The 22,201-nt window shown below is 41.1% G+C and overlaps 1 protein-coding gene and 1 long non-coding RNA gene across 3 annotated transcripts; one reads left to right on the forward strand and one right to left on the reverse strand.

Moving 5' to 3' along the window:
- Positions 1-5,068: 5,068 nt before the first annotated feature.
- On the forward strand, positions 5,069-7,549 carry LOC136449747 (uncharacterized). The gene is made up of 2 exons (XR_010758114.1): positions 5,069-7,072; positions 7,164-7,549. It is a non-coding gene; the product is annotated as an uncharacterized lncRNA (long non-coding RNA).
- A 5,259-nt stretch (positions 7,550-12,808) lies between these two features.
- On the reverse strand, positions 12,809-16,469 carry LOC136451867 (protein ALP1-like). Of its 2 annotated transcripts, XM_066452554.1 has the most exons (4): positions 16,008-16,469; positions 15,077-15,586; positions 14,763-14,988; positions 14,056-14,672 (listed from the first exon to the last, which is right to left on the reverse strand). In XM_066452554.1, the coding sequence occupies exons 2-4, from the start codon at positions 15,584-15,586 to the stop codon at positions 14,233-14,235; spliced, it is 1,176 nt and encodes a 391-aa protein (XP_066308651.1). In that variant the 5' UTR covers positions 16,008-16,469; the 3' UTR covers positions 14,056-14,232. The 2 variants fall into 2 exon arrangements, with proteins under 2 accessions (XP_066308650.1, XP_066308651.1); XM_066452553.1 differs by lacking the exons at positions 14,056-14,672; positions 14,763-14,988; positions 15,077-15,586 and adding exons at positions 12,809-13,610; positions 13,715-14,048.
- Between the last annotated feature and the right edge of the window lie 5,732 nt (positions 16,470-22,201).

A 22,201-nucleotide genomic window follows, 5' to 3' on the forward strand; every position in this document is an offset into this window, starting at 1 on the left:
GTGAAAGGCTGGTTTCACTTGATTCGATTCTTGCCTCCCTCTCTGTGCTAGCAAATGTTTTCTTTTCAATAAATTATTTTTAGTGCAAAAGTTAAAATGAGTTGTATTTATGTTGTTCTTTGACCACAAAAAAATTAGAATTTTTAAATCATAATTTTTATTTATATGATTTTTCATATAGAAAACTTTTATGTGAGAATCAAAATGTAGCCTAACAGCCAAACAATTTTATAAAGTGATTCCAATTCACCATTTGAAAATGTTTCTAAAGAGAATCCGGATCCAAAACATTTCTACCAAAATCTAGATCTCTACCAAACGCACCCTTATTTTGCTTTTGCTATTCTAGTTTCTACTCTATTCTAATTTAACCAAATTTATATAAAAATAAATAAACCTGTAAGGAAAATGGACCATAGGCCCATTTACTTTGGATTTTGGTGTTTGATGATCAACACAACTAAATTGGACTAATGTATTTGCAAGTGTTTATTTTACAGTTCAATAGGATGCAACGTGGGCTTGGATTAACTTTCGAACATGAGAAAAATGATCAACACTCAAAAGAAGACATCGGAGGAGGTGTTGACAGTCTAGAAGTGAAGTAAGGAGTCCAAGACGCGAAGATTTCGAAGCCCGAATAAAGTTACGCAAAGAAACGGAAGCGGACGGTGGCTGAGTGGGCACCGCCGTAAGGGTGGCGGTGCCACCAGAGAAGGGCTGCTGCAGCTGGAAGAATAGGGGGGCACCGGACAGCAACGTGTGCACCGCCCTGGTCACCGCCATGGGGTGGCGGTGCACCGGATAGGGGGTGGCGGTGTCACTGACCTAAAATTCCAGAGAGCAGCGACTTTGGGACTTGGGCACCGCCCCTAGGGTGGCGGTGCACCGCACCGGTGAACAGTACCCCCACGGTCGGTTGTCAGTGACCAACGGCTAGCTGACGTGGCTGGCACCGCCGTGTCGGTGCCTGGCACCGCCATGTCCCGTGCCCACGCAGAAACGTGGAGCTCGGCCCCAACGGCTATATCTTCACTTGTGGCCTATATATATGACTCCAATCGGCCATTTAAACTGTGAGAGAGCTGAGAGAAGATAGGAGGGTGTTGCTACACCTCATTTGTGCTCTTCACATGCATAGAGCTTAAAGATCACTTGGCGATTAGCGTAGGTGCTTTTGCGAAGTGCTTAGGTTAGTTAGACCACGCTCATATGCGCTTGCTTTAGGCTTAGGTCTAGTTGCTAGTGAGGTTTGGAAACCTCTAAACCCAAAGTGCTTGCGCGCACCGTGTTTGTACTCGGCGGGGCTTGTAGTCTTGCGAGACCACACCAACCGCGTTTGTGGTGTGGTCGCCACCGTGTACCGAAGGGAACAAGGCCCGCGGCATTTCGGTCGGAAGCTTGATAGTGAAGACGGCGGAGAGCGGTCTAGGAGAGGCATGTCGGAAGGCACACCCGAGACCCACGTACCCGACGGGGAGCTTGGCCATTGCGAGGGATTCCTTGCGAGGGGCTCCAACGAGGACTAGGGGAAAGCTTGAATGCTTCTCGATACCTCGGTAAAAATACCGGAGTCATCGACGGGGGGTTACATCTCTACCTCATCTTTACTTTCTGCATTTACATTGTTACCTAGGCTGTGTGCTTTACTTTCTTAGCTTAGTTGATAGGCTAGTTGATAGGGTTAGAACCTAAGTTGCAAGACTCTTTTGCGGTAGAGATAGCAACACGTTATTAAAATCGTAGTTGCACATTTAGATAGATTATTTTTTGCATATGTTTTGCTAAGGTGGAATTAGAGGCCATAGTTTAGAGTAGATTTTTAAGTTACCTAATTCATCCTTCATCTTAGGCGTCACGGTAGCCTACAAAACCAAACATCTACCACGTTGCAGTAGTTTTATTAAATTATATATTTTGGTAGTGCACCTATTGAGCTTGTAGATTTTTAAAAATAACTTAGTTAAATTTAGAGACATTTGATTTAGAACAAAGTTAAAATAGACTATAGTTTGGAAGGGAGGAGCAAGACTTTTAAAGTATTTTTATTAAATATTTTGACAGTGCACCTATTGAACTTGTAGATTTTTAATAGTTTTTAAAACAATTTAATTAAATTTAGAAACATTTTATTTAGAACAAGGTTAAAATAGCCTATAGTTTGGAAGGGAGGAGTAAGACTTTTGGAAAAAAAGGTTAGATACTAATTCGATCATTTTTCTTTTTCTTATTCTATTACTAAAAATGGTTACTGTTTGGATTTGTTTTTGAAAGTCTATATCTAATGATAAAGAAGCAAAATTTCTTTTATTTTTTATGGTCTTCCGTAACTAACTATATGAATGTGAAAATTATTTCCATTGATCTGTCTACCGCTTAATATATATTTATATATTTTTGAGGCCTGGATAGTTAGAATCCTAATCAAATAGATCCATGGGATGAGTACCCAAATAGAAATAGAAATTCTAATCTAAATGCAAGAGGCTAAAAGTTTTGAGGGAAGACTAATCTAAATAGATCTCTATGATCTAACCAACTTGAATAGGAATATTAATCCTGATACAAAGGACGACTGTTCATGTCCGTGTCCTTTCTCTCTCGGAATCTTTCTTCCTTCTTTAGCGCTTCCTGTCCGTGTTCTTTCTCGGTTTTTTCTGTTTCCGTTTTCCCTTTCCACAGGTTTGGTTCGGTGACTTTTTTCCCGTTTTCTTTTTCTTTTCTATATATCTCCCTTTTTTCTTACACAAACAGGAAAAAAATGAATAATAATTATACTGCTGTTACGAGTCATTGAATCTTTAACCCTTTCTCTGATAAATAAATGTTCTAATTATTAATTGGTGATCTAATTTTGGTTACAAATAAAATTTATCTATATCTATATATATTTATACAAAAATTCTTTTTCTGTCAGCTGTAGAGCGCGTTTGGTTGGGTACTGCAACCTGCTAGCTTCCGCACCATGCCCAAGGTTTGACGCACCTTCCTTCAGAGCCGAAACTCGAGGCATGCCACGGCCTCGCCGCCATGCTATACTCCGTCTATCCCAAAAATAGAGTCGCTATAGAAATCATGCTGGTCAAACTTTCTCAACTTTAACTATGTTTGTAGAAAATACGTGCAATATTTATATCTTCAAATAAGTTTATTATGAAAGTATATTCGAAGATCTAGCTAATGATACTAATTATATACTTTAAATATTAATATTTTGTTAAATATATTTGGTCAAAGTTAAAAATTATTGACTTTTTGGAAAGCGAGAATGACTCTTTTTTTTGAACGGGAGTAGTCCATTTTTGACGCCACAGGCTGCTGCAGGTGCGGTAGATGAATCGTTCGCTATAGATTTGGTGCAGCCGCAACGGCGGCCGACATGCAGCGGCACGAACAAAATGCGCCCATAGAAACTCACCTCACGTCTATCCTCAACATGCAATCAATCTATGTGCAATGTTAAATAGCCAAAATTTATGCCTCCCACATTCTCATGCCATCCGCTATAGTCCTCCACTCCGTTCTGCACTCGCACGCACCACGGGCGGAATCAACCATTTTGATTAGGGGAGGGCGGGTAAATATGATAATATGTCTAAATGTGATAAATATATGTCTAAACGTATTTCTCAATATTTTTTTAATATTTTTACATATGTAATTAGTATTTATAGAGAAAAAAATCACAAGATTATCATAAAAAATAGCTAATTTGATGCATTGTTATGCTGTAAAATAAATATTTATAGGGATATTAATATATTTTGTACTGTGTTAGGGGGGGAGGGGGCACGGCCCTGCTAGCCCTCCATCCTGTTCCGCCTCCGGCCCCGCACGTAGGAGCCGTGTCCGCATTTGCTCACTTTGTCGATGTGCAGTGCCGGCCAAGTCTGCACAGTGGCCGCTGTGCCACCAACACAGGCTGCCTGGCCATCGCTCGTGACACCACATGCGCGTGCTGCCGTGGCCGCGCGCCATCGCCGGTTTAAGCCGCCTCACTGTGGCTGCTTTGCCCACACGCAGCTCTGTCGTGCTGTCGTTCTCGTCGTTGGCAGTGCTGTGAATTATAGTCTCGTTGCAACGCACGAGTATTTTTTTTAACTGGGTGTAATCTTATTACTCAACCGCTAACAAATCGTTAGCAACAATTATATGAACATTCTCAGGGACAGAACTTAGGATCGGCTCTTCCCATGATTACCCAAATGACCCAGTTTTGCTAGTTTAGAATAACCAGGGAAGCTAAATACGGCTCTTTTCAATTGTCAACGTGCCGGTCGTTTGCCCACGGAGGCCCATGAGGCACGACACAAGTTGGTCGTGCCCACCAGGAAAGCGCTCAGCTGAACCGGCTCGGCGGCTCCGGCTGACGCTAATTAGTAGAGCTTCAACGGTGAATAAATTGGAGCACGGCCAGCTCATCCGCGTGTCATCGGCCTATGGCTGCCTTTCACGTGGCTTTTTTTTTACTGCTCAGTGCCAGTCAAAACTCTGCTTATCTACAGTCTTAACCGGTCACGTGTTGGAAAAGGACTCACGAGTCTGCCAATTAAAAATATGTCGATTTCTATTCATCTATCGGATGATTTGTTGTGTCTTAATCAATCAGATTTATATGGCTAAGATTCTGTTGAGATCCATGCTATCTTGTGTGGGTTTATTTCTTTTTGGGCCACTTTAGTTTGTTTTTGGGCTAGAGCACGGCCAGCCCATTCGCGTGTCATTGGCCTATGGCTGCCTTTCACGTGGCGTTTTTTTTACTGCTCAGTGCCAATCAAAACTCTGCTTATCTACGGTCTTAACCGGTCACGTGCTGGAAGAGGATTCACGAGTCTACCAATTAAAAATATGTCGATTTCTATTCATCTATCGGATGATTTGTTGTGTCTTAATCAATCAGATTTGTATGGCTGAGATTCTGTTGAGATCCGTGCTATCTTGTGTGGGTTTATTTCTTTTTGGGCCGCTTTAGTTTGTTTTTGGGCTTATCTTCCCCGCGTAACCGGCTTCTAGTGCTGTTTTTTTAGCTTATCCATTCAGATATTTTGTTCTGTGTAGGTGAGAGAGGGAGAGAGAGAGAGCGCTTGTTGCTCTCCGGAGGCCGAGGCATAGGCGTAGGTGCCGACGCCAGTGCTGGCGTTGGCGGAGGCGGAGGTGGAGGTGCAGGTGTAGGCGGAGGCGGCGGCATAGGCGGAGGCGGAGGCGGTGGTGCCGACGACAACTCCGGCTCTGGCGTCATTGTCGGCGAAGGCTGTGCTTCTCTCGTCGTCTCCGTCCTGAAGGCTCGTGTTGTCATTTGTGTCTTCCATTTGATTTTGGATTTCATTCCTTTTTTGTTCGGGTGCGAGCACGAGTCCTGGATCTGCCTCCTCCCCACCTTCCTCACCTAGATCCCCGGCATCATCTATGCCGTCTACACCATCACCAAGTAGTATCTTATTAGCTTAGCTACTACTGCTTGCTCGCCATATGTATGGTATGCATGCCGATTCCAATACCTGCTAGTACCTAGGTAGCACCTGCTCTGCTCTTCTATGATTTGTATCTATCTGTTGATATGCCGATCGAGCCGACTTGTGTTTCAGTGTGTGGTCTTCGATGAATCGAACAAACAGTTATTTAGCTGCTACTAGTATGTTCATGGGTATGCCCTGCTTGTCTCAAGTTGCTTCTGTTTGTTTGTCTCTATGCATCATTTTAGCAGGTACTAGTATACTAGCACTAGTGTTTTGCTACCCACCTAGCTCATCTACTATCGTGACGCAAGAACAATAAGTTCAGAGATTGATTCATTCACTACTCTGCCTCCTCTCTTTATGTAATACTATTCTTACAAAATTTACACACACATATATAAACGTATATCTCATCAGTTTATTTATTCGATTTTTTACACACACTAAAGTTGTTGTTGTCAGTGGTTCAGTTTATTCCTAAGTGGAGTCGATTTTAATGGGCTTTGTGCTAATTGAGGTGAAATGGGGTTTTGTCGTCCATGATGCGGTTCGTTGCTGTAGGTGAGGGCTTCCAGATGTTGTTGAGTGTCGACGGACATTGCGATTGTGTGGAATGTGCTTCAGAAAGAATCTCCGAGTCGATCGACGCATTGGGCAACAGTTTTGTTCGCTCAGTTAAACTGAATCTCAAATCTGAATGAATGCAGACTCTTGATTCTGCTCACAGATTATGAAAAAGAGTATAGGAAGAGGGAAGAAATGAATATTTAATTTAGTGCTTGCACTTGTGTTTCAGATTTCAGCTTATGTTAGTTTAGAGTTTGAGGTTTAGTGTTTGAGTTTTCCGTTCAAGGTTCAGTGTTTTAGATTTCATTATATTAGTTTTTCAATTTTCATTTCTAAATATTTATTTTATTGCTTGCACTTGTGTTTTAGCAATATTCAGAGTTTCAGTTTCTGAATTTTGTTGAGTTAGTTCAGTTAGTAGAAATTATGTTTCATTATGTGCTCGGTTTTTTCAAGACAAGTGTTACTTATTTTTCATTGGGAGAATCAGTTCAGCCTAGTGGCCTTGTTGACAATTTCTTTATTGCTGATTTTTGTCGCAAACTGTTTTCTTGGACTCATACTATGATAGAGATGACCATTTCCAAATCTTCGTGAGGGACATGCTTGTGTAATATTCAGCAAACAATTTCTATTCTAATCTTTTTTATGCTACTTTTGTTGATATTCTTTTGTCTTTTTTTTTCTTTTGGCAATACATTTTTTACATCACATCATTTAAGGAATGTTGGTACGAGCTGACGTTAAACTAGACCTTGAGAATTTATCTATCCAATATCCACCGGTCCCAAAACAATCAAATATGTAAGTTTTTATATTCTTTTTTCTGTATTAATTTTTTGTCGTGTTGCTTATATTTTTATTGTTTTAGCTGTGACGGTGGGATATTTTCCATTAAATTCATGGAGTTATAGGATAATAGCCTGGACATGAGGCAGCTGTTCACCCAATCTGATATTCCTAATATAAGGATCAAGCTTGCAATGACATTATTCTTCAGTAAAACAAATTCCGTAGACAAGTCTTTAGTGAGCAAGTTCTATGATGCGGTATTTTTTTTTCTTTTTTAAGCCTTTTATTGTGTGAGACCACAATAATCATGATCACTTTTTTATTTATCATGTGTTATTTTTTCTGCAGGGCATCAGTCCCCATCTTTGTAACTAAATGAATAGAAGGCATAAACAGTTGGAATATTTTCGATAGGTTAAAAATGTCATAGTACATGGGATAGTATATGTCAGCCATATTTTTGTTAGTATGTCAGGTTATATAGTATATTTTAATCATCTTTTTGTTGGTAGGTTGTGTCCCAAAAAGCACATCAGAGTGTCCCAAAAATGTAATTAGATATATACCAAGAAGAGGAGATGTTCATCTGTTAAGTTTCTGCATTATCAAAGTTTGTAACAGATGTCTTCCTATTCTAAATCTTTGAATCTTTCAGTATTCAGTTTTGTCATATTTGAATTTCTTTGACATTTCTTTTGCTTCTAGTTTAATGTATGAACTTCTACTTGAGAAAATAGATCTTTATGAATTCTTACCACTCAGTTTTCTTTGCTGTTGATCTGACCTCAAAGTTTGAAGCATCTTGCGGGGTTAAATCAGTGAAGGTAAGTGGTAGCCCAGCATATCATGTCAGCCATAATTATATTAGTTAATATAATTGTAGTTACAACTAAATTTTGCAATTAAAATACACGAACTGAATATCATTGTTTAATGTTGTTTGTACCTCTTCATAGCTGCCAACACTATCCATTGCTGATATCTTTGTAGCATCTTCTTCTGTTGTTGCTAAGCTTTTTTCAACATAATTTAGAATACTTTTGCTATTTGGGGTCAGCTGGATGGGTGAGTTTGTTTAAATACAATGGGTCTTCCTTTGCGCATCTTGTAATTTGGAATCCTGTATAATTATTTTCACAATGACAATAGTTCAAATAGGTGAGCTTGTTCGCCCACATATAATTGAATATCCATATATAACTGTTTACTGTTATCAATGTTTTTTTATATTCCAAACTTGTGAATCATAGGCATTGTAGAGGGATGATAGCTCTGTGTTGATGTGGTCTTGTTCATTTCATGATGATTCTCCTCCCATCACAACATCCAGCCTTTGTGTGGTCTGAACCTTGTGTTTAAAGCAGGAAATGACCCCAGTTATTGATACAGATAATATCGAGTAGGCTGTAAAACAGACTAGAGAAGAGGCCATATTGTAATTATGTGTTTTTAAATCTGTGAATTTATCATATCTATAATCCATCGTGATTCAGGTATTCAGTTACTAAGGTTCAGTATATTCGTGCAGCAGCAGTTCAGTATATTCGCTATTGTATTTTTAGTTTTCCTGATTTAGTAGTCAGGGATTCTTGCTTGTTTGTAGCAAACCATCAAAGGTTTTTTTTTTCTGTTGCCATGAAAACTGATTTTTTGTTCACATGTTACTGTAATAGTTGCCTCATTGTCAGTCTACTCAGATTAGATTTGCTCATGTACCAATTTGAAGATAACCATGTTGCAATGGTGGTCTAATTTATATTTGGAGATGGATGATAATTGATCTGTGCATTCTATATGAACATAATAATATTACCTCATTAGCCCCAGACCCCGCACAGAGCGGGAGCTCTCTGTACTGGGTACGCCCTTTTTTTTAGTTTGGCATGCAAAGATGGATGTTTAGATCAGTTCATATCCGTTTGCTCGTGTATTGCAAGAGTTCATATATTCAAGTAATTTTTGCATTTAGTTTAGGTTTTCTATAGGAGTTTACATTGGTTTTAGATTTGTGTTACTTTTAATTCAGGTTTTCGAAGTTGTATACTGTAGTTCCAGGTTCAGTCATGCTATTAGTTCAGTATTATGTACTTTCAGTTTAAGTATTTCTTAATTGATTCCTTAGTTTTTTTTGTTGGCGTGGAGTTTCTGTAATCCAGCCTGGTGCATGTTTTTTATTTTATTTTTCAGTATTATTTAGTTTCAGTTGAAGTATTTCAGTCCCATTGTGATTCAGGTACTAAATCTCAGTATCTAGTCTGTCAGTTTCAGTCTTAGCTATGTTTCAGATTGATTATGCTCATGTTCAAATGCATATATGCTTGTATTGATCTGGCCGCAACCTCACATCAAAAATGAAAATTAAAAGGTTACCTTCTCATAGCTGGCATTATCGCCCATCTTTGCACTCCTTGAAGCTCCTTCGTCTTGTTGTACTAAGTTTTTTTCCACATTGGGGATACTTTTATTCTTTGGGGTCAGTTGGATGGTTGGTTGTGTATATACAATTTGTCTCCAATAGACCATCATTTTTCATTTGTCTCTATAAAAGCTTTTGTCAGAATTGTAGTAGTATAACTTTTGCTGAGTTTTTGCAACTCATATGATGGGTAGCCAATTTTTAAGTACTGCATCGTGTTCATATTTTTCCATACATGTGAATTATACTACTGCAGTGTGTTCATATGATGGGGTGTATCTTAGAAGAAATTCTACCTGCTCTCTTGCTGCATCATCTTGCTTGAGTATTGCTGTGATTCTTGATGCCTATGTATCAGTAATAAAGCTGTGTTAGCTTTGCATATTTGATGATTTTTCATCTCAGGTGTTGCATAGGGGAAATTAATGGATTTTGCTCAGAAAACTGAAATTGATGGCCAGAGAACTTGCTGATTTTAATGCATTCAATTCAAGTATTTGGAATTTAATTAGTTTCTTGAATGCGGCAAATTTACCTTTGTTCATTGTCTGATGACCATCTTCTTCCTTTTCCTCTGATTTAGCCTTTGGTTTCCCCTTCCCCTTTGTCCTCATCGTCTCTCTTTAAGATCTTGTTTTTGTTTGGCTTCTTCTTTTTCTGCAGTTCTGTGTCATGTGTTGTTTATTTCTTTGAAGTGAAGTTGAATCTTTCTTATGTCACATGAGGTGCTTCTTTTTGCTTTTCTGCTTCGTGAATGCATCACATCTGGTATAGGTAGGTACTGACGTGGTCCACGTACTGTTTGAGATGTGGTTGTTTGCTGTTTTATTTTTTCAATCGTTTTTTTGTTATGCTTTTTTTATTAAAATCTGCGCCCTGTTCGCTTGGCTTATAGGCCGTATTTTTTCAGCCAACGAACAGTATTTTTCTCTCACAATAAATTAGCCAATAGTACTTTCAGCCATGGCTTATCAGCCAAACGAATAGGGCCCGGTTGTTTTTTCTTGTATATCATCTAGATTTTTGATTCAGTTTTAGTTATGACGTGTCATTTTTTTGTTTGGTTCAAAATCTGGTTGATAGAATAACACAGAATCAACCGAATGTTCTGTAGTCACTCCCATACTGAAATAGTGGTCACTGGAGACAGTCAGGCCCCTATATGCTCCTATCTGTTGCAAGTTAGTATACTGCCACATGCTCCCTCTGTCATTTTTACGTACAATATTAAATAAATAATCTTCAGTTTAATAAAATATTTATAAAAATATATAATTATTTATGATATTAAATATGTATCATTCTAGATTCATCATGTAATATTTTATAATATATCTATTTATAATCATATTAGGTGATACTACTTTTTATAAATTTAGTCAAAAGATAGTTTGACTTGGATCAGAAATAGAAGTGTTTTTTTTTTTTTGATAGAGGGAGTATGTGTCTAGAAATTATACAATCGAGTTATTGAATTGAATCATGCATAGCTTTGCCGGAGCATGGCCCGAGGTCACTCGCTGTCGCATAGGTGCCTTGGCTGCGGCATGGGCCACAAGTAGGGATGGATTCAGATCAGATTTGAATGGAATCAAATTTGAATAGCACTATTTACCGTATTTTAATTTGAATTCAAAAACAGTATGGATGTTATAGAATAAGGATAATAAAGACTCGGAAGGTTTGAATCTGGACTCGCATTCAGATGTCTACTTGATTTTGAAGGTAACAAATATCTATTTGCTTTATTCATTGTTTTACCGGAACAAAACCATTATACAAATAGGGATTGAACTATGAGTATATAACCAGTGGTAGACCCAAAAAAAATTAGGTGGGATTAACTTAAACTAAAGACGTGAAAACACAACACACACACTTTTTTGCAATCACACAAATTATAGTAAAATATTGAGCGAACAACAGTTTTTAGGTAATGCTACCTCTAATATTAAAAATAAGTTTTGTTTTTCACAAAACCATTAAAAATCCATCAAAAGAACATGATGAATATTAGAAGATATTCATGCATCCATGAATACCCGTGCTCCATCGACGGTTGATCATTAACCGTCTGTTTGGTTGTGGGATCAGTGGATTGGAGTGGCTCCAACCCATGTTTTGGGGACGGCTCCAACCCTTGTTTTGTTTGGTTGCGAGAATGGGTTCGATCCGTCTTCTGTTTGGTTGGAGGATTGAGATGGGGTCGGATCCATCCCATTTTCTGTTTGGTTGGATGGATTCAAACAGAACCTGCATATGGTCACCTTTGCACTGAAATGGTGAGGTTTTTCCTAGTCATCTAAAAGTTACATGTAGAGTACAGAGTACTTTCTCCTCTAATACTACTAGTTTTTTTTACTAGGGCCAACTTTCAGAGTACTTATCCATCTTATCCCACTAGTTTATTTACTTTTAAGAGACCTCATAGGAGTTGGTCAAGCCCAAACCTATGAAAAGATAGCAACAACCAACTCGCACCCACTCAGACATGTCCCACCAGGCCACCATAACCCATCATGTGTAGTTTTTCCTAGTCATATAAGAGTTACATGTAGAGTACAGAGTACTTTCTCCTCTAATACTACTAGTTTTTTTTACTAGGGCCAACTTTCAGAGTACTTATCCATCTTATCCCACTAGTTTATTTACTTTTAAGAGACCTCATAGGAGTTGGTCAAGCCCAAACCTATGAAAAGATAGCAACAACCAACTCGCACCCACTCAGACATGTCCCACCAGGCCACCATAACCCATCATGTGTAGTTTTTCCTAGTCATCTAAGAGTTACATGTAGAGTACAGAGTACTTTCTCCTCTAATACTACTAGTTTTTTTTACTAGGGCCAACTTTCAGAGTACTTATCCATCTTATCCCACTAGTTTATTTACTTTTAAGAGACCTCATAGGAGTTGGTCAAGCCCAAACCTATGAAAAGATAGCAACAACCAACTCGCACCCACTCAGACATGTCCCACCAGGCCACCATAACCCATCATGTGTAGTTTTTCCTAGTCATATAAGAGTTACATGTAGAGTACAGAGTACTTTCTCCTCTAATACTACTAGTTTTTTTTACTAGGGCCAACTTTCAGAGTACTTATCCATCTTATCCCACTAGTTTATTTACTTTTAAGAGACCTCATAGGAGTTGGTCAAGCCCAAACCTATGAAAAGATAGCAACAACCAACTCGCACCCACTCAGACATGTCCCACCAGGCCACCATAACCCATCATGTGTAGTTTTTCCTAGTCATATAAGAGTTACATGTAGAGTACAGAGTACTTTCTCCTCTAATACTACTAGTTTTTTTACTAGGACCAACTTTCCCCATCATGTGTAGTTTTTCCTAGTCATATAAGAGTTACATGTAGAGTACAGAGTACTTTCTCCTCTAATACTACTAGTTTTTTTACTAGGGCCAACTTTCAGAGTACTTTCTCCTCTAAGAGTTACAGAGTACTTTCTCCTCTAAGAGCAAAAGAAATTTCAAAGAGGGTATTGGAGAACTTTTTCAAATTTCAATGGTACACAGGTCATTTCAATATTTTATAATGGCACACAGGTAAAAAACTCAAATAATATAACAGGCACATATAAAAGTCTTGGCCATATTACAAATAAAAGTCTTAGGCCATATCCATAGGCACATTACACACTAATATCAAGTCTGATGCTTGCACGATGCATCAAGTTCAAACCTTACACAATATATAGCAAGTTCAAGGCTTCCACATAGCAAGACACAAGCTTACTTAGACCACAAATATAAAGTTCTATATGGTACTAACAAAAGAACCATCCCATGACTACAACTTACCCTTACTGCCCAGGGTAGTTGTCAGCAATGTGCTTTGCAACCCAATTGAATTTATGTTCAAAAGGCAAGGAGTTGAAAGCTCTAGCTATGTGAGGATGTTGGACCAAGTAGGAATGGTAGAAGGATAAGTGAGTCGAATTGAAACTACCACTCATAGCCATCAAGTTGTCATACAAATCATCCGGCACATCATTGTCAGGTTTCCCCGCTTCCTTTATCGCCTTGGCTAACTTGGTACTTCCCCATTTAATTGCAGCAACCAATGGATCTTGGTCAGTCATGGCCCTCTTCTTGCCCTTGTCCCTCTTCTTAGGATTGGTGGCCTTGGTAGCCGATGAAGTTGCCGCATTGTTGTCTTCATTTGCATTCCTATCACTCTGTACCTCCATCCTCTGTACCTCATTGTCCCAGTCATCTGTACTGTCTTCCTGTGTACCTAGAGGCACACCCGAGTCCTTTGCAAACTTGCCTGTAGCCATGGTACTTCCAAATATTGTGTGCATCTCCTCAAAGTGTTGAATAGGCTTGTTTAGAAAATCAGCATCAGACTTGTGATCCTGCAATATATGTACATTTTTAGCAACTACTATTATGTGACAACTAATAATTCAGCAACTATTATTAGATTATTATATGTGAGAACTAATAATTCAGCAAATACCTTAATATGATTGTTGTAGTGCTCATCATCAAGAGTTATAGTGAAGGTATCTTCATCCCAACCAGCAGCACTCAAACCACGAAGGTCACATATTTTACGAAACTTCTTTTGCCATGTCTTAAGGTGATTCTTAACCTGCTCACCACTGCGCACAATGCCAAATTTCTCTTGAAGAGCCTTTGCACACCCATTGTAGTGAACCATCTTGAAGGTGGATGAAGTCTTGGTGCCATTAACCACTAAATTGGCAAGGTATTCGAGCATGCAGGCTGACCAAGTTGAAGTCCAAGTAGCATGTCCACCAGTCCCTGCACTACCCTCTGCTTCCATTCCCCTACAAAATAAACAATGCAATATATGTCCTCAAATAATAATGCCAACAAAGTAGCAAACAAAGTAGCAAACAACGTGGCAATCAAATATCTGTAGAAATATGTCCTCAAATACAATTTCAGCCCTCAAATACAATTATTATATTGTCCAAGAAAAAAATACAACACAAATTACATTGACTGATACTAGTTTCCATGGCTTTGACGATCTGCCCACATTTGGGCAGCCAGGCCTTCCCTAAAAGCTAGCATAATGGCATTCTCACTTGCTGTCCCAGCATATGTGGTGTGCTGGGTGTCCTCATCGTTGTCACTTGGTATATTGAATTCATCACTCCCATCTTCAATCACCCAATTATGAATGATGCAGCAAGCAACAACAATATCAACTTGAGTTTCATAAGGAAAAAAAGGAGAGGCATCATCAAGTACTTTGAATCTCCTTTTTAGTGCTCCAAATGCTTGCTCTACTATGATTCTCAATGAGCAGTGCCTACGGTTGAACAATTCCTTCTCATTTTGCACCGGATTCCTCCCCCATTCATTCAAGTGGTATCGTACACCCCGAAAAGGGGGTAAAAATCCTGGTTTGGCTCCATATCCAGCATCAACTAGGTAATATTTACCTAACATATGATGCATAGTTAGGTTACATCTCAATGATCTATTAATTTTGATGAACAAATTTATGGACAAGACATAGGTTCTTGTATTACCTTGTGGCACACGAAGGCCACCCTCACGTGTTAAAGCATCACGTAAAACTAGTGCGTCATGTGCTGTCCCCTCCCATCCGGCCAACACATAGGTGAACTTTTGGTCAAAATCTACGGCTGCCAGTACATTTTGAGTACAATGCTTGTATCTACCACGAAAAGCATGCTGCATTTCCTTTGGAATAGTGGCTCTTATATGTGTACCATCAAGTGCTCCTATACAATCCTACGTGATGTTCAAAGAAGTCAAGATTAGGTCAATTAGGTTTGGCAAAAAATAAACTTAGAATATGACATAAGGTTGAGCTTCACACCTTAAAGTATGGATACCACCTTGGGTCTCCTTCAATTTTAGCTGGAGTGTCCAATGAAGGGGGCCTAATATAATCATCTCGTAGCTCACCAATAGCATGAAGTACTTTGTTAAAATAACGACTGACCGTTTCTCCGGATCTACCAAAATTGGTTGCAATTACTCTATTCCTAACATTGTGCCCCACAGTATGCAAAAACATTGCCACTTGCTCCTCAACACACATATGAACGGTATCTTCAAGTAAACCACGATCTCTAAACAACTTACAAAACCTAAAGAAACGTGCTTTGTTCATTCTCAGCATGTTTACACAAGTTGTGTCATCCTTCCAGATTTTGTCATTGAGGTATTCCATTCTCTTCCTATCCCTTTCATATATTGGTGCATAAGTAATCCCTTCCCTTCTTGCAACTCGTTTTCTTTTCCTAGAGCGAACAACAATTGCCATGACACACAACAACCAATGTGCAGCAGCAGCAAAAACAAATGCCTTGAGCCTGTTATTCATCTACATACAGCAGCACAATCAAGCACAGCAGCACAATCAATATAGATCAGGTAGGTAAAAAGCAAATATTCAGAAGCAGACCCCATCCAATTCCATATAAGAGGTAACATGGTCTTAAAATTCATGTAGTTTGATTCAAAGTTACTTACAATTTAAGTCTGAGCACAATATACTACTGAAAGACCATCCATAGTTTGTTTCTATTCATAGGAAAAGGGTGCTCCTAACCATCTAGGCGTTGTACGCAAACGGCGGCCCCGCTGGCCGGTCAGCGGGCGGGGGGTCGAGGGGGGGGACGCCCCCTCGCGGGTTTCAGGGCAGCGCCCTGAAACCTCTCGGCATTTCATCAATCGCATCAATGAAATCGCTATGAAATCGCTATGAAAAAGTAACAACAGAACAAGACTAAACTAGTACTCACCTGCAGGGATCCGGGGCAGAGGGCGGCGCCGGTCCAGGGCAGAGGCCGGCGGGCGGGCGGCTCCTCGGGCGGACCTGGAGGCGGGCGGGGCGGCACCTCGGGCGCGGCGGGGCGGCTCCTCGGGCGCGGCGGACCAGGTAGGGTCGGCGCGGCGGACCAGGCGGGGCCGGCGCTGGGCGAGGCCGGCGCTGCGCAACCCTGGCGGAGATGCGGGGCTCGGCGCTGGGCGGCGGTGGTCTGATGGAGCGGTCGAGTGGAGGGGAGGTGAAGGGATAAGGTTTGGGGTTCTCAACCCGAGCGGAGCGGCTCCGTCCGCCAGATTTCGACGGAGCAATCGAACCCGCATATTGGAGGAATATTCTCCTGGGGTCGAACCCAACCCATCCCAAACCTCCATCCAAACAACCAGAAAATGGGTCGAACCCATTCGGGTTGGCTCCAGCACTCCAACCAAACAGACGGTAAGAGGCTCGGGTTTGAAAAATCAACTCACCGTAACTCCGACTTGAGGCGTCACCAGTCGGCCTCGGCTCCTAGCCATGCGGTCGCTCAATATTTCCGTTGAGGAGAGAAACGCTGCCCGAGCATACTGCTTTTTTTTTGAGTGGGCCCGAGCACTACTGCCGTGATTATGCTATGAAAAAGGTCTATTTTTCCTCCCTTATCTTTTGCGAAAGTCCGATTTTCCTCCCTCAACTCAGGCCCCGTTTAGATTAAATTTTTTTTGGATTTTGGCTCACTGTAGCATTTCGTTTGTATTTGGTAATTAGTGTCTAATTATAGACTAATTAGGTTCAAAAGTTTCGTCTCGCGATTTCTCGACCAACTATGTAATTAGTTTTTTTTTCGTCTACATTTAGTACTCCATGCATATGCCGCAAGATTCGATGTGACGGTTACTGCACAAAAATTTTTGGATTCTAAACAGGCCCTCAAAAATCAAACAAACGTCCTCCCTCGTCTATCGAATCCGTGCACAAAACCCCCATAGCTGGTTTGGGCTCTGGTTTTTGCACAGCTAGCGCCATGTCGGATTTGGGCCCACGCTGACTCAGCCCAACACTATTATTGAAGAGAGCTGGCCGTCCCGTTCATCTCGTCTCCTACGGTCGTACCCCGTGAAAGCTCTAGTTTGATTTTGGATAATTGATGAAACCCTAAGTGCTAACCTAGTTTATCAAAGTGATTGTGAGATAGGTAGCACTACTCTAAGTGATGAAGCAATGGCGAAGATCATGACGATGGTGATGGCATGGTGATGATCAAATGCTTGAACTTGGAAAAGAAGAAAGAGAAAAACAAAAGGCTCAAGGCAAAGGTATAAATAGTAGGAGCCATTTTGTTTCGGTGATCAAGACACTTAGCGAGTGTGATCACATTTAGGTTAGATAGCTGTACTATTAAGATGGGTGAAACTCGTATTGAAATGCGGTTATCAAAGTGCCACTAGATGCTCTAACTCATTGCATATGCATTTATGATCTAGTGGAGTGCTAACACCCTTGAAAATATTTGTGAAAATATGCTAACACATGTGCATAAGGTGATACACTTGGTGGTTGGCACATTTGAGCAAAGGGTTAGAAACTTCACCGGCGGACACTCCGCCCATAGAGTGCGGACAGTCCGACGGTGCCACCGACGTCCTATACAGAAAAGACAGGGGTTTACAGAGTGACCGGACGTTGGTGGTGCAGTGACCGAACGCTGAGGTCTAGAGTCCGATCAGTGACAGCAGAAAGCACACTGTCTCGGTCTTGTGACCGGACGCTGGAGTGTAAACTGACCGAACGCTCATGGTCTGAGTCCGATCAGTGCTGACGTACGCTGGCGTGAGGCGCACAGAGGAAACGTTGAGTGACCGGACGCTGGGTGTGTCCGGTCGAGCATGACCGGACGCGTCCGGTCGTGAATTTTCGTGTTTGAGACCTTACTGGAAATGACCGGACGCTGGGGTCCTGCGTCCGGTCACTTTCTAACAGACGCGTCCGGTCATCACTTAACCGTTGAAATCGGGCGATCGGCGTTTGAAGCGATGACACGTGGTGCACATCGCACGACCGGTGCACCATCGCATACGGCCAGCCACACAAACACATCACAACTTACCAGATTGCTATGGAGGAAGCATCAGGAGTGGAGCAGTTCTAGATCTCTTTGGAGTAGGCTTGGACTTGGACTTGGCCGGTTCTTGAGCCGACACATGAGCAGATGCAGTCCCGCCAGTTAACTGTACATGCACACTGCAATTAACATTGGAAGTTTATTTGATTATGTTTTGTGAGTTTGTTGCCTTTGCCTACATTAGTCAGATGAAGCTAGAATCAATTTCAAATACAAGCTGCATAAGTTAAAACTACGAGATGTAGGTAAACATACCTTTTTTCTGCTCTGTGTACTAGATACATCGGCTGTGGAATTCCTTTTTGTACCGCTTGTGCTGCTCCTTTGTGTATTGGACAGCACAACAATAGCATTTGTGTTACCTCCTACAACTGACTGAGATCCTATTGGCTGTGAGCTACCTCCTCCCTTTGAGTTCAGTGCTGAATGTGTGTTGCCTGCTGGTTCTGAGGTACCTCCTGCCTGTGAAGTTCCTGTTTCACTTCTCTTGTTACATGTTGACCTGTTATGTCCAGGCAAGTGTCATTTGCTGCATCTGATAATTGTATCAGTTTTTGGCATTTTAGTGGCCATTCTCCCTTCTGTTGCCTCCCTTCTCCTCTCAGTCATTGGTCTGCCAGGCATATTCACATAACTAGGAGCTCTAAGCGGTACCCTATCAGTTTGATGGCCAGCTGTTCATACCCTCAACTGGGTTTAAGCAGTGACTGTATGTTTGCTTGAAGTGGTGAACAGAGTAGCAGTCGGCCACATATTCATCTAGGGAGTTGGTCTTGAATAGTATACATGAAATGGCATGGCAACAAGGAAGTCCAGATAGTTGCCAATACCGACAGGAACATGTCTTTGACACCAACCTGAACCAAGCTCTGCTCCAATGCTGGGAATGAGTGTTCAGTATAGCCTGTGCGCCTTCTCTGGTTTCTCTTGCTAGCCTCGCTCTTGCCAAGTAGAAAAGCATAAGGCATGGTGCTTTAGCACACCTGCAAAAAATTTTCTGGTAGTCCTTCTTGGGAAACTCTTTCTTCCAGTTTACATAAATGTGCCTAGCACAATTCCTATGTTCAACTTCTGGTGCCCATTTGCTGATAGCATTAAGAATTCCTTGCACAAGTTGCAAAAACTGTAAAACATCTACCTTCACATGTTTTAAATTGTAACATAAAAAAAGTTAAACAACATGTTACCTTTTGCATCCAAAACTTTCTTCATCACTAGTGCTTTTGCTCTCTTTAGCTTGGGCATAGAAACATGGGCAAACATTTCTTCTTGAACTGTCTGTAACATATGCCCAAGTTTCTAGCATGGGTTGGCAAAAATAAATTTCTCATATTTTCTAGCAATAACAGTTGCGGTGACTAGTTTGTTGTCTCTTCTAGGTGGACACATGTGATTATTGGTAAATATAGATATTTGCCAACTATCAGACCTAGAAGTATTTGACAACAGACATACCCATGGCAACATTTCTAGTCACATATGGCCCTCCCCCTCTTTGGATCATCCTTAGCAAACCGAATAACCTTTCTCTCATCCAAGCCATGTTTAATTACAACCTTTTTGAATTGCTTCTTAGAACTAAACTTCATTCCCAACTTAAACTTGACAACATGATTCTTCTTGTTAAATCTTGGATACATGCTACCTTGCCCTACACCTCCTAACTCATCAACAAATTCTGCATCACTACTTTCTACATATGGAGTGCAGTTGCCATCATCCTCATCCTCTTGTCTAGTTTGTGGCCTAGATGAAAAACCCTCATATATCACATCATCTAAGCTTGTTGCCTCACCCCTCTTCATCTTCTTCTTGAAATCCTTAAATTTCCTATATATATGGGCTGCTTGTTCATCATCACCTAAACTACGTGAGTCTCCAGGCATGTACTCACTGTAAGTGTCAAACTTCTCATCTCCATTTGTCTCTCCTGGCATGCTATTTGCTTGTTCTTTCCCTTTATTTGGACTACTGTAAAATTGTCTGACAAGGGCAACTTGTTTCTCTACTTCTCCTTTGCTTTCACTTTTCCAAACAGTCAAAAGTTGTAGATCTTCGTTTTCTATCTCATTATCCTTTGGATTATCTTCCATCTCTTCCTCATAGTCACTTGCTTTAGCTGTCGCATCCTGCTCATGATTTTCAGCATACACATCTGCAACACCACCTTCAACAATGCAGTCGGACATGTACCGGCACACCTTGTCATCAACCAAAGCTCTTAGGCCTGTACACATGTCTCTTCTTGGAAATAGCCAATGCAACGTTGTGCCTTCTTTGACATTGCAATGGTCACGGAGATGACCAACAACTTTAGGTAGTGACAACTTGTCTCGGTCTATATAAGACATAGCTTGAGTACCTCCAACATAAAACAGTTCATTGCTATTCCTCAAGGACTCCCCATGAAAATGAAACCGAACAGGGAGGAAGTCGCAAACATCCATTTAATCACCTGATGCCCACATGCAAACCATACACGCTCTGGGTTTTAGACTTTTAGTACTAATAAAATAGGTCCACTAAAGAACAATAGTGCTTAAAATATGACTACAAGTGCAGCATAAAGGTACCTACTGGCCTTAAAATATGACGAACACTCTAAAGCATAAGCTATAATCAAGGTCAGATGTACCAATTACTAGTTAAATTACACAAACTCCAAGAGAATCAAGCATTCCGAAACAAAAACAACTAAAAACTACAGGGATCCATGTGTGGCTTAGCACTTACCGTGGTCACCACGAGGAGTCGACCTGACCCAATGTCAGATGAAATCCAAATCGACAGCGGTGCCCGTGCGTGGAGTCGGGCGACGCAGCCGTACGCCGTCGCGCAAGCCTCTGCTTTGACGTCCGACGCCTCCGCAACCGGTGCGGCGATGTCCGTTGCCGTGCCGTGCGAGCTAGGGTTCTGAATTGGGGGGATTTTTTTTGGGTCACAGACAACTGAATCTTGGGTACGGGCACCTCTTTTCTATTTACCTTGGGCTGAGTCAGCATGGGCCCAAATCCGACGTGGCGCCAGCTGTGCAAAAACCAGAGCCAAACCAGCTATGGGGGTTTTGTGCATGGATTCGATAGATGAGGGAGGACGTTTGTCTGGTTTTTGAGTTGAGAGAGAAAAATTGGACTTTCGCAAAAGATGAGGGAGGAAAAGTGGACTTTTTCCTTACGCTATCTGCCCCTTCTATTCTGGGCTAGAGCTAACTGGGCTACCAGCTAATTGGACTATCCACTGTCTAGTTATCTTAATTTGCTTGGCCCATAAACAGACCATTACCACCTACGTCAATAGCAAGCCCAGGAGGAGGCTATTTTCTCCAATCGGCTGGCCCAGGAGGAGGCTTTCTTCTCCAGTCGGCTGGAACGGATGCCGCCGCCGCCACCGCCGTCGCTTCTTCAAGCAAGCAACAAAAATCATCACCAGTTTCAAAAAAAAAAAAAAATCATCACCGGCCATGGATTCAAGGGGAAAAAAAGTTTGTTCGGATGGTTTGTGGGGCTGATAAGCCGGATGATGTTGTTTTGATGTGAGAGAAAAATATTATACCATGACTGATAAACCGGGCTGATAATTTCAAGCGAATAGGCAGGTCTCTTGAGGCTCGACGGCCAGTAGCTCCGGCGGCCGCCCCACCTACAGTACAATATGGGTCCGCCCTAGTCTATCTATATTATATATATGCCTAAAATACGTATCGTCCAAATCAGAATATTAAATCAAATCTTTCTAAATCTGATTAAAAAAGAAAATATCAAACCAAATCAAATGAAATTGAGAAAAAAAAAATACAAGTCAAATATGCGTACCGCCCCCACCCAGCTCGCCCTAGATTTTTTGCCTGGCTCCTTCGAATCAGAATCGGATATCAAATCAAATCAAATCAAATTGTTCCAAATGCGAATAAAAAAAAAGAAGAAAATATCAAACCAAATCAAATGGAATCGAAAAATACAAATCAGCGACCGCGCGCGGTGCCGAGGAGGCTGAGGTCTCCGCCCGATGCGGACAACCGCTTGTTGCTGTAGCTGAACTAAGGATGGCAATGGGTAAATCCTCATTGGGTA

Source organism: Miscanthus floridulus, chromosome 5, assembly GCF_019320115.1.
Source record: "Miscanthus floridulus cultivar M001 chromosome 5, ASM1932011v1, whole genome shotgun sequence".
NCBI lineage: Eukaryota > Viridiplantae > Streptophyta > Magnoliopsida > Poales > Poaceae > Miscanthus > Miscanthus floridulus.

Bases quoted from the DNA above. Each gene is read 5' to 3' on its own strand.
- LOC136451867 (XM_066452554.1), bottom strand. From the start codon at position 15,586: ATGAATAACAGGCTCAAGGCATTTGTTTTTGCTGCTGCTGCACATTGG. The intron at 14,989-15,076 runs GTGTGAAGCTCA...AACATCACGTAG, and splicing joins GGTGGTATCCATACTTTAAG to GATTGTATAGGAGCACTTGA. The intron at 14,673-14,762 runs GTAATACAAGAA...ATCATATGTTAG, and splicing joins TGGCCTTCGTGTGCCACAAG to GTAAATATTACCTAGTTGAT.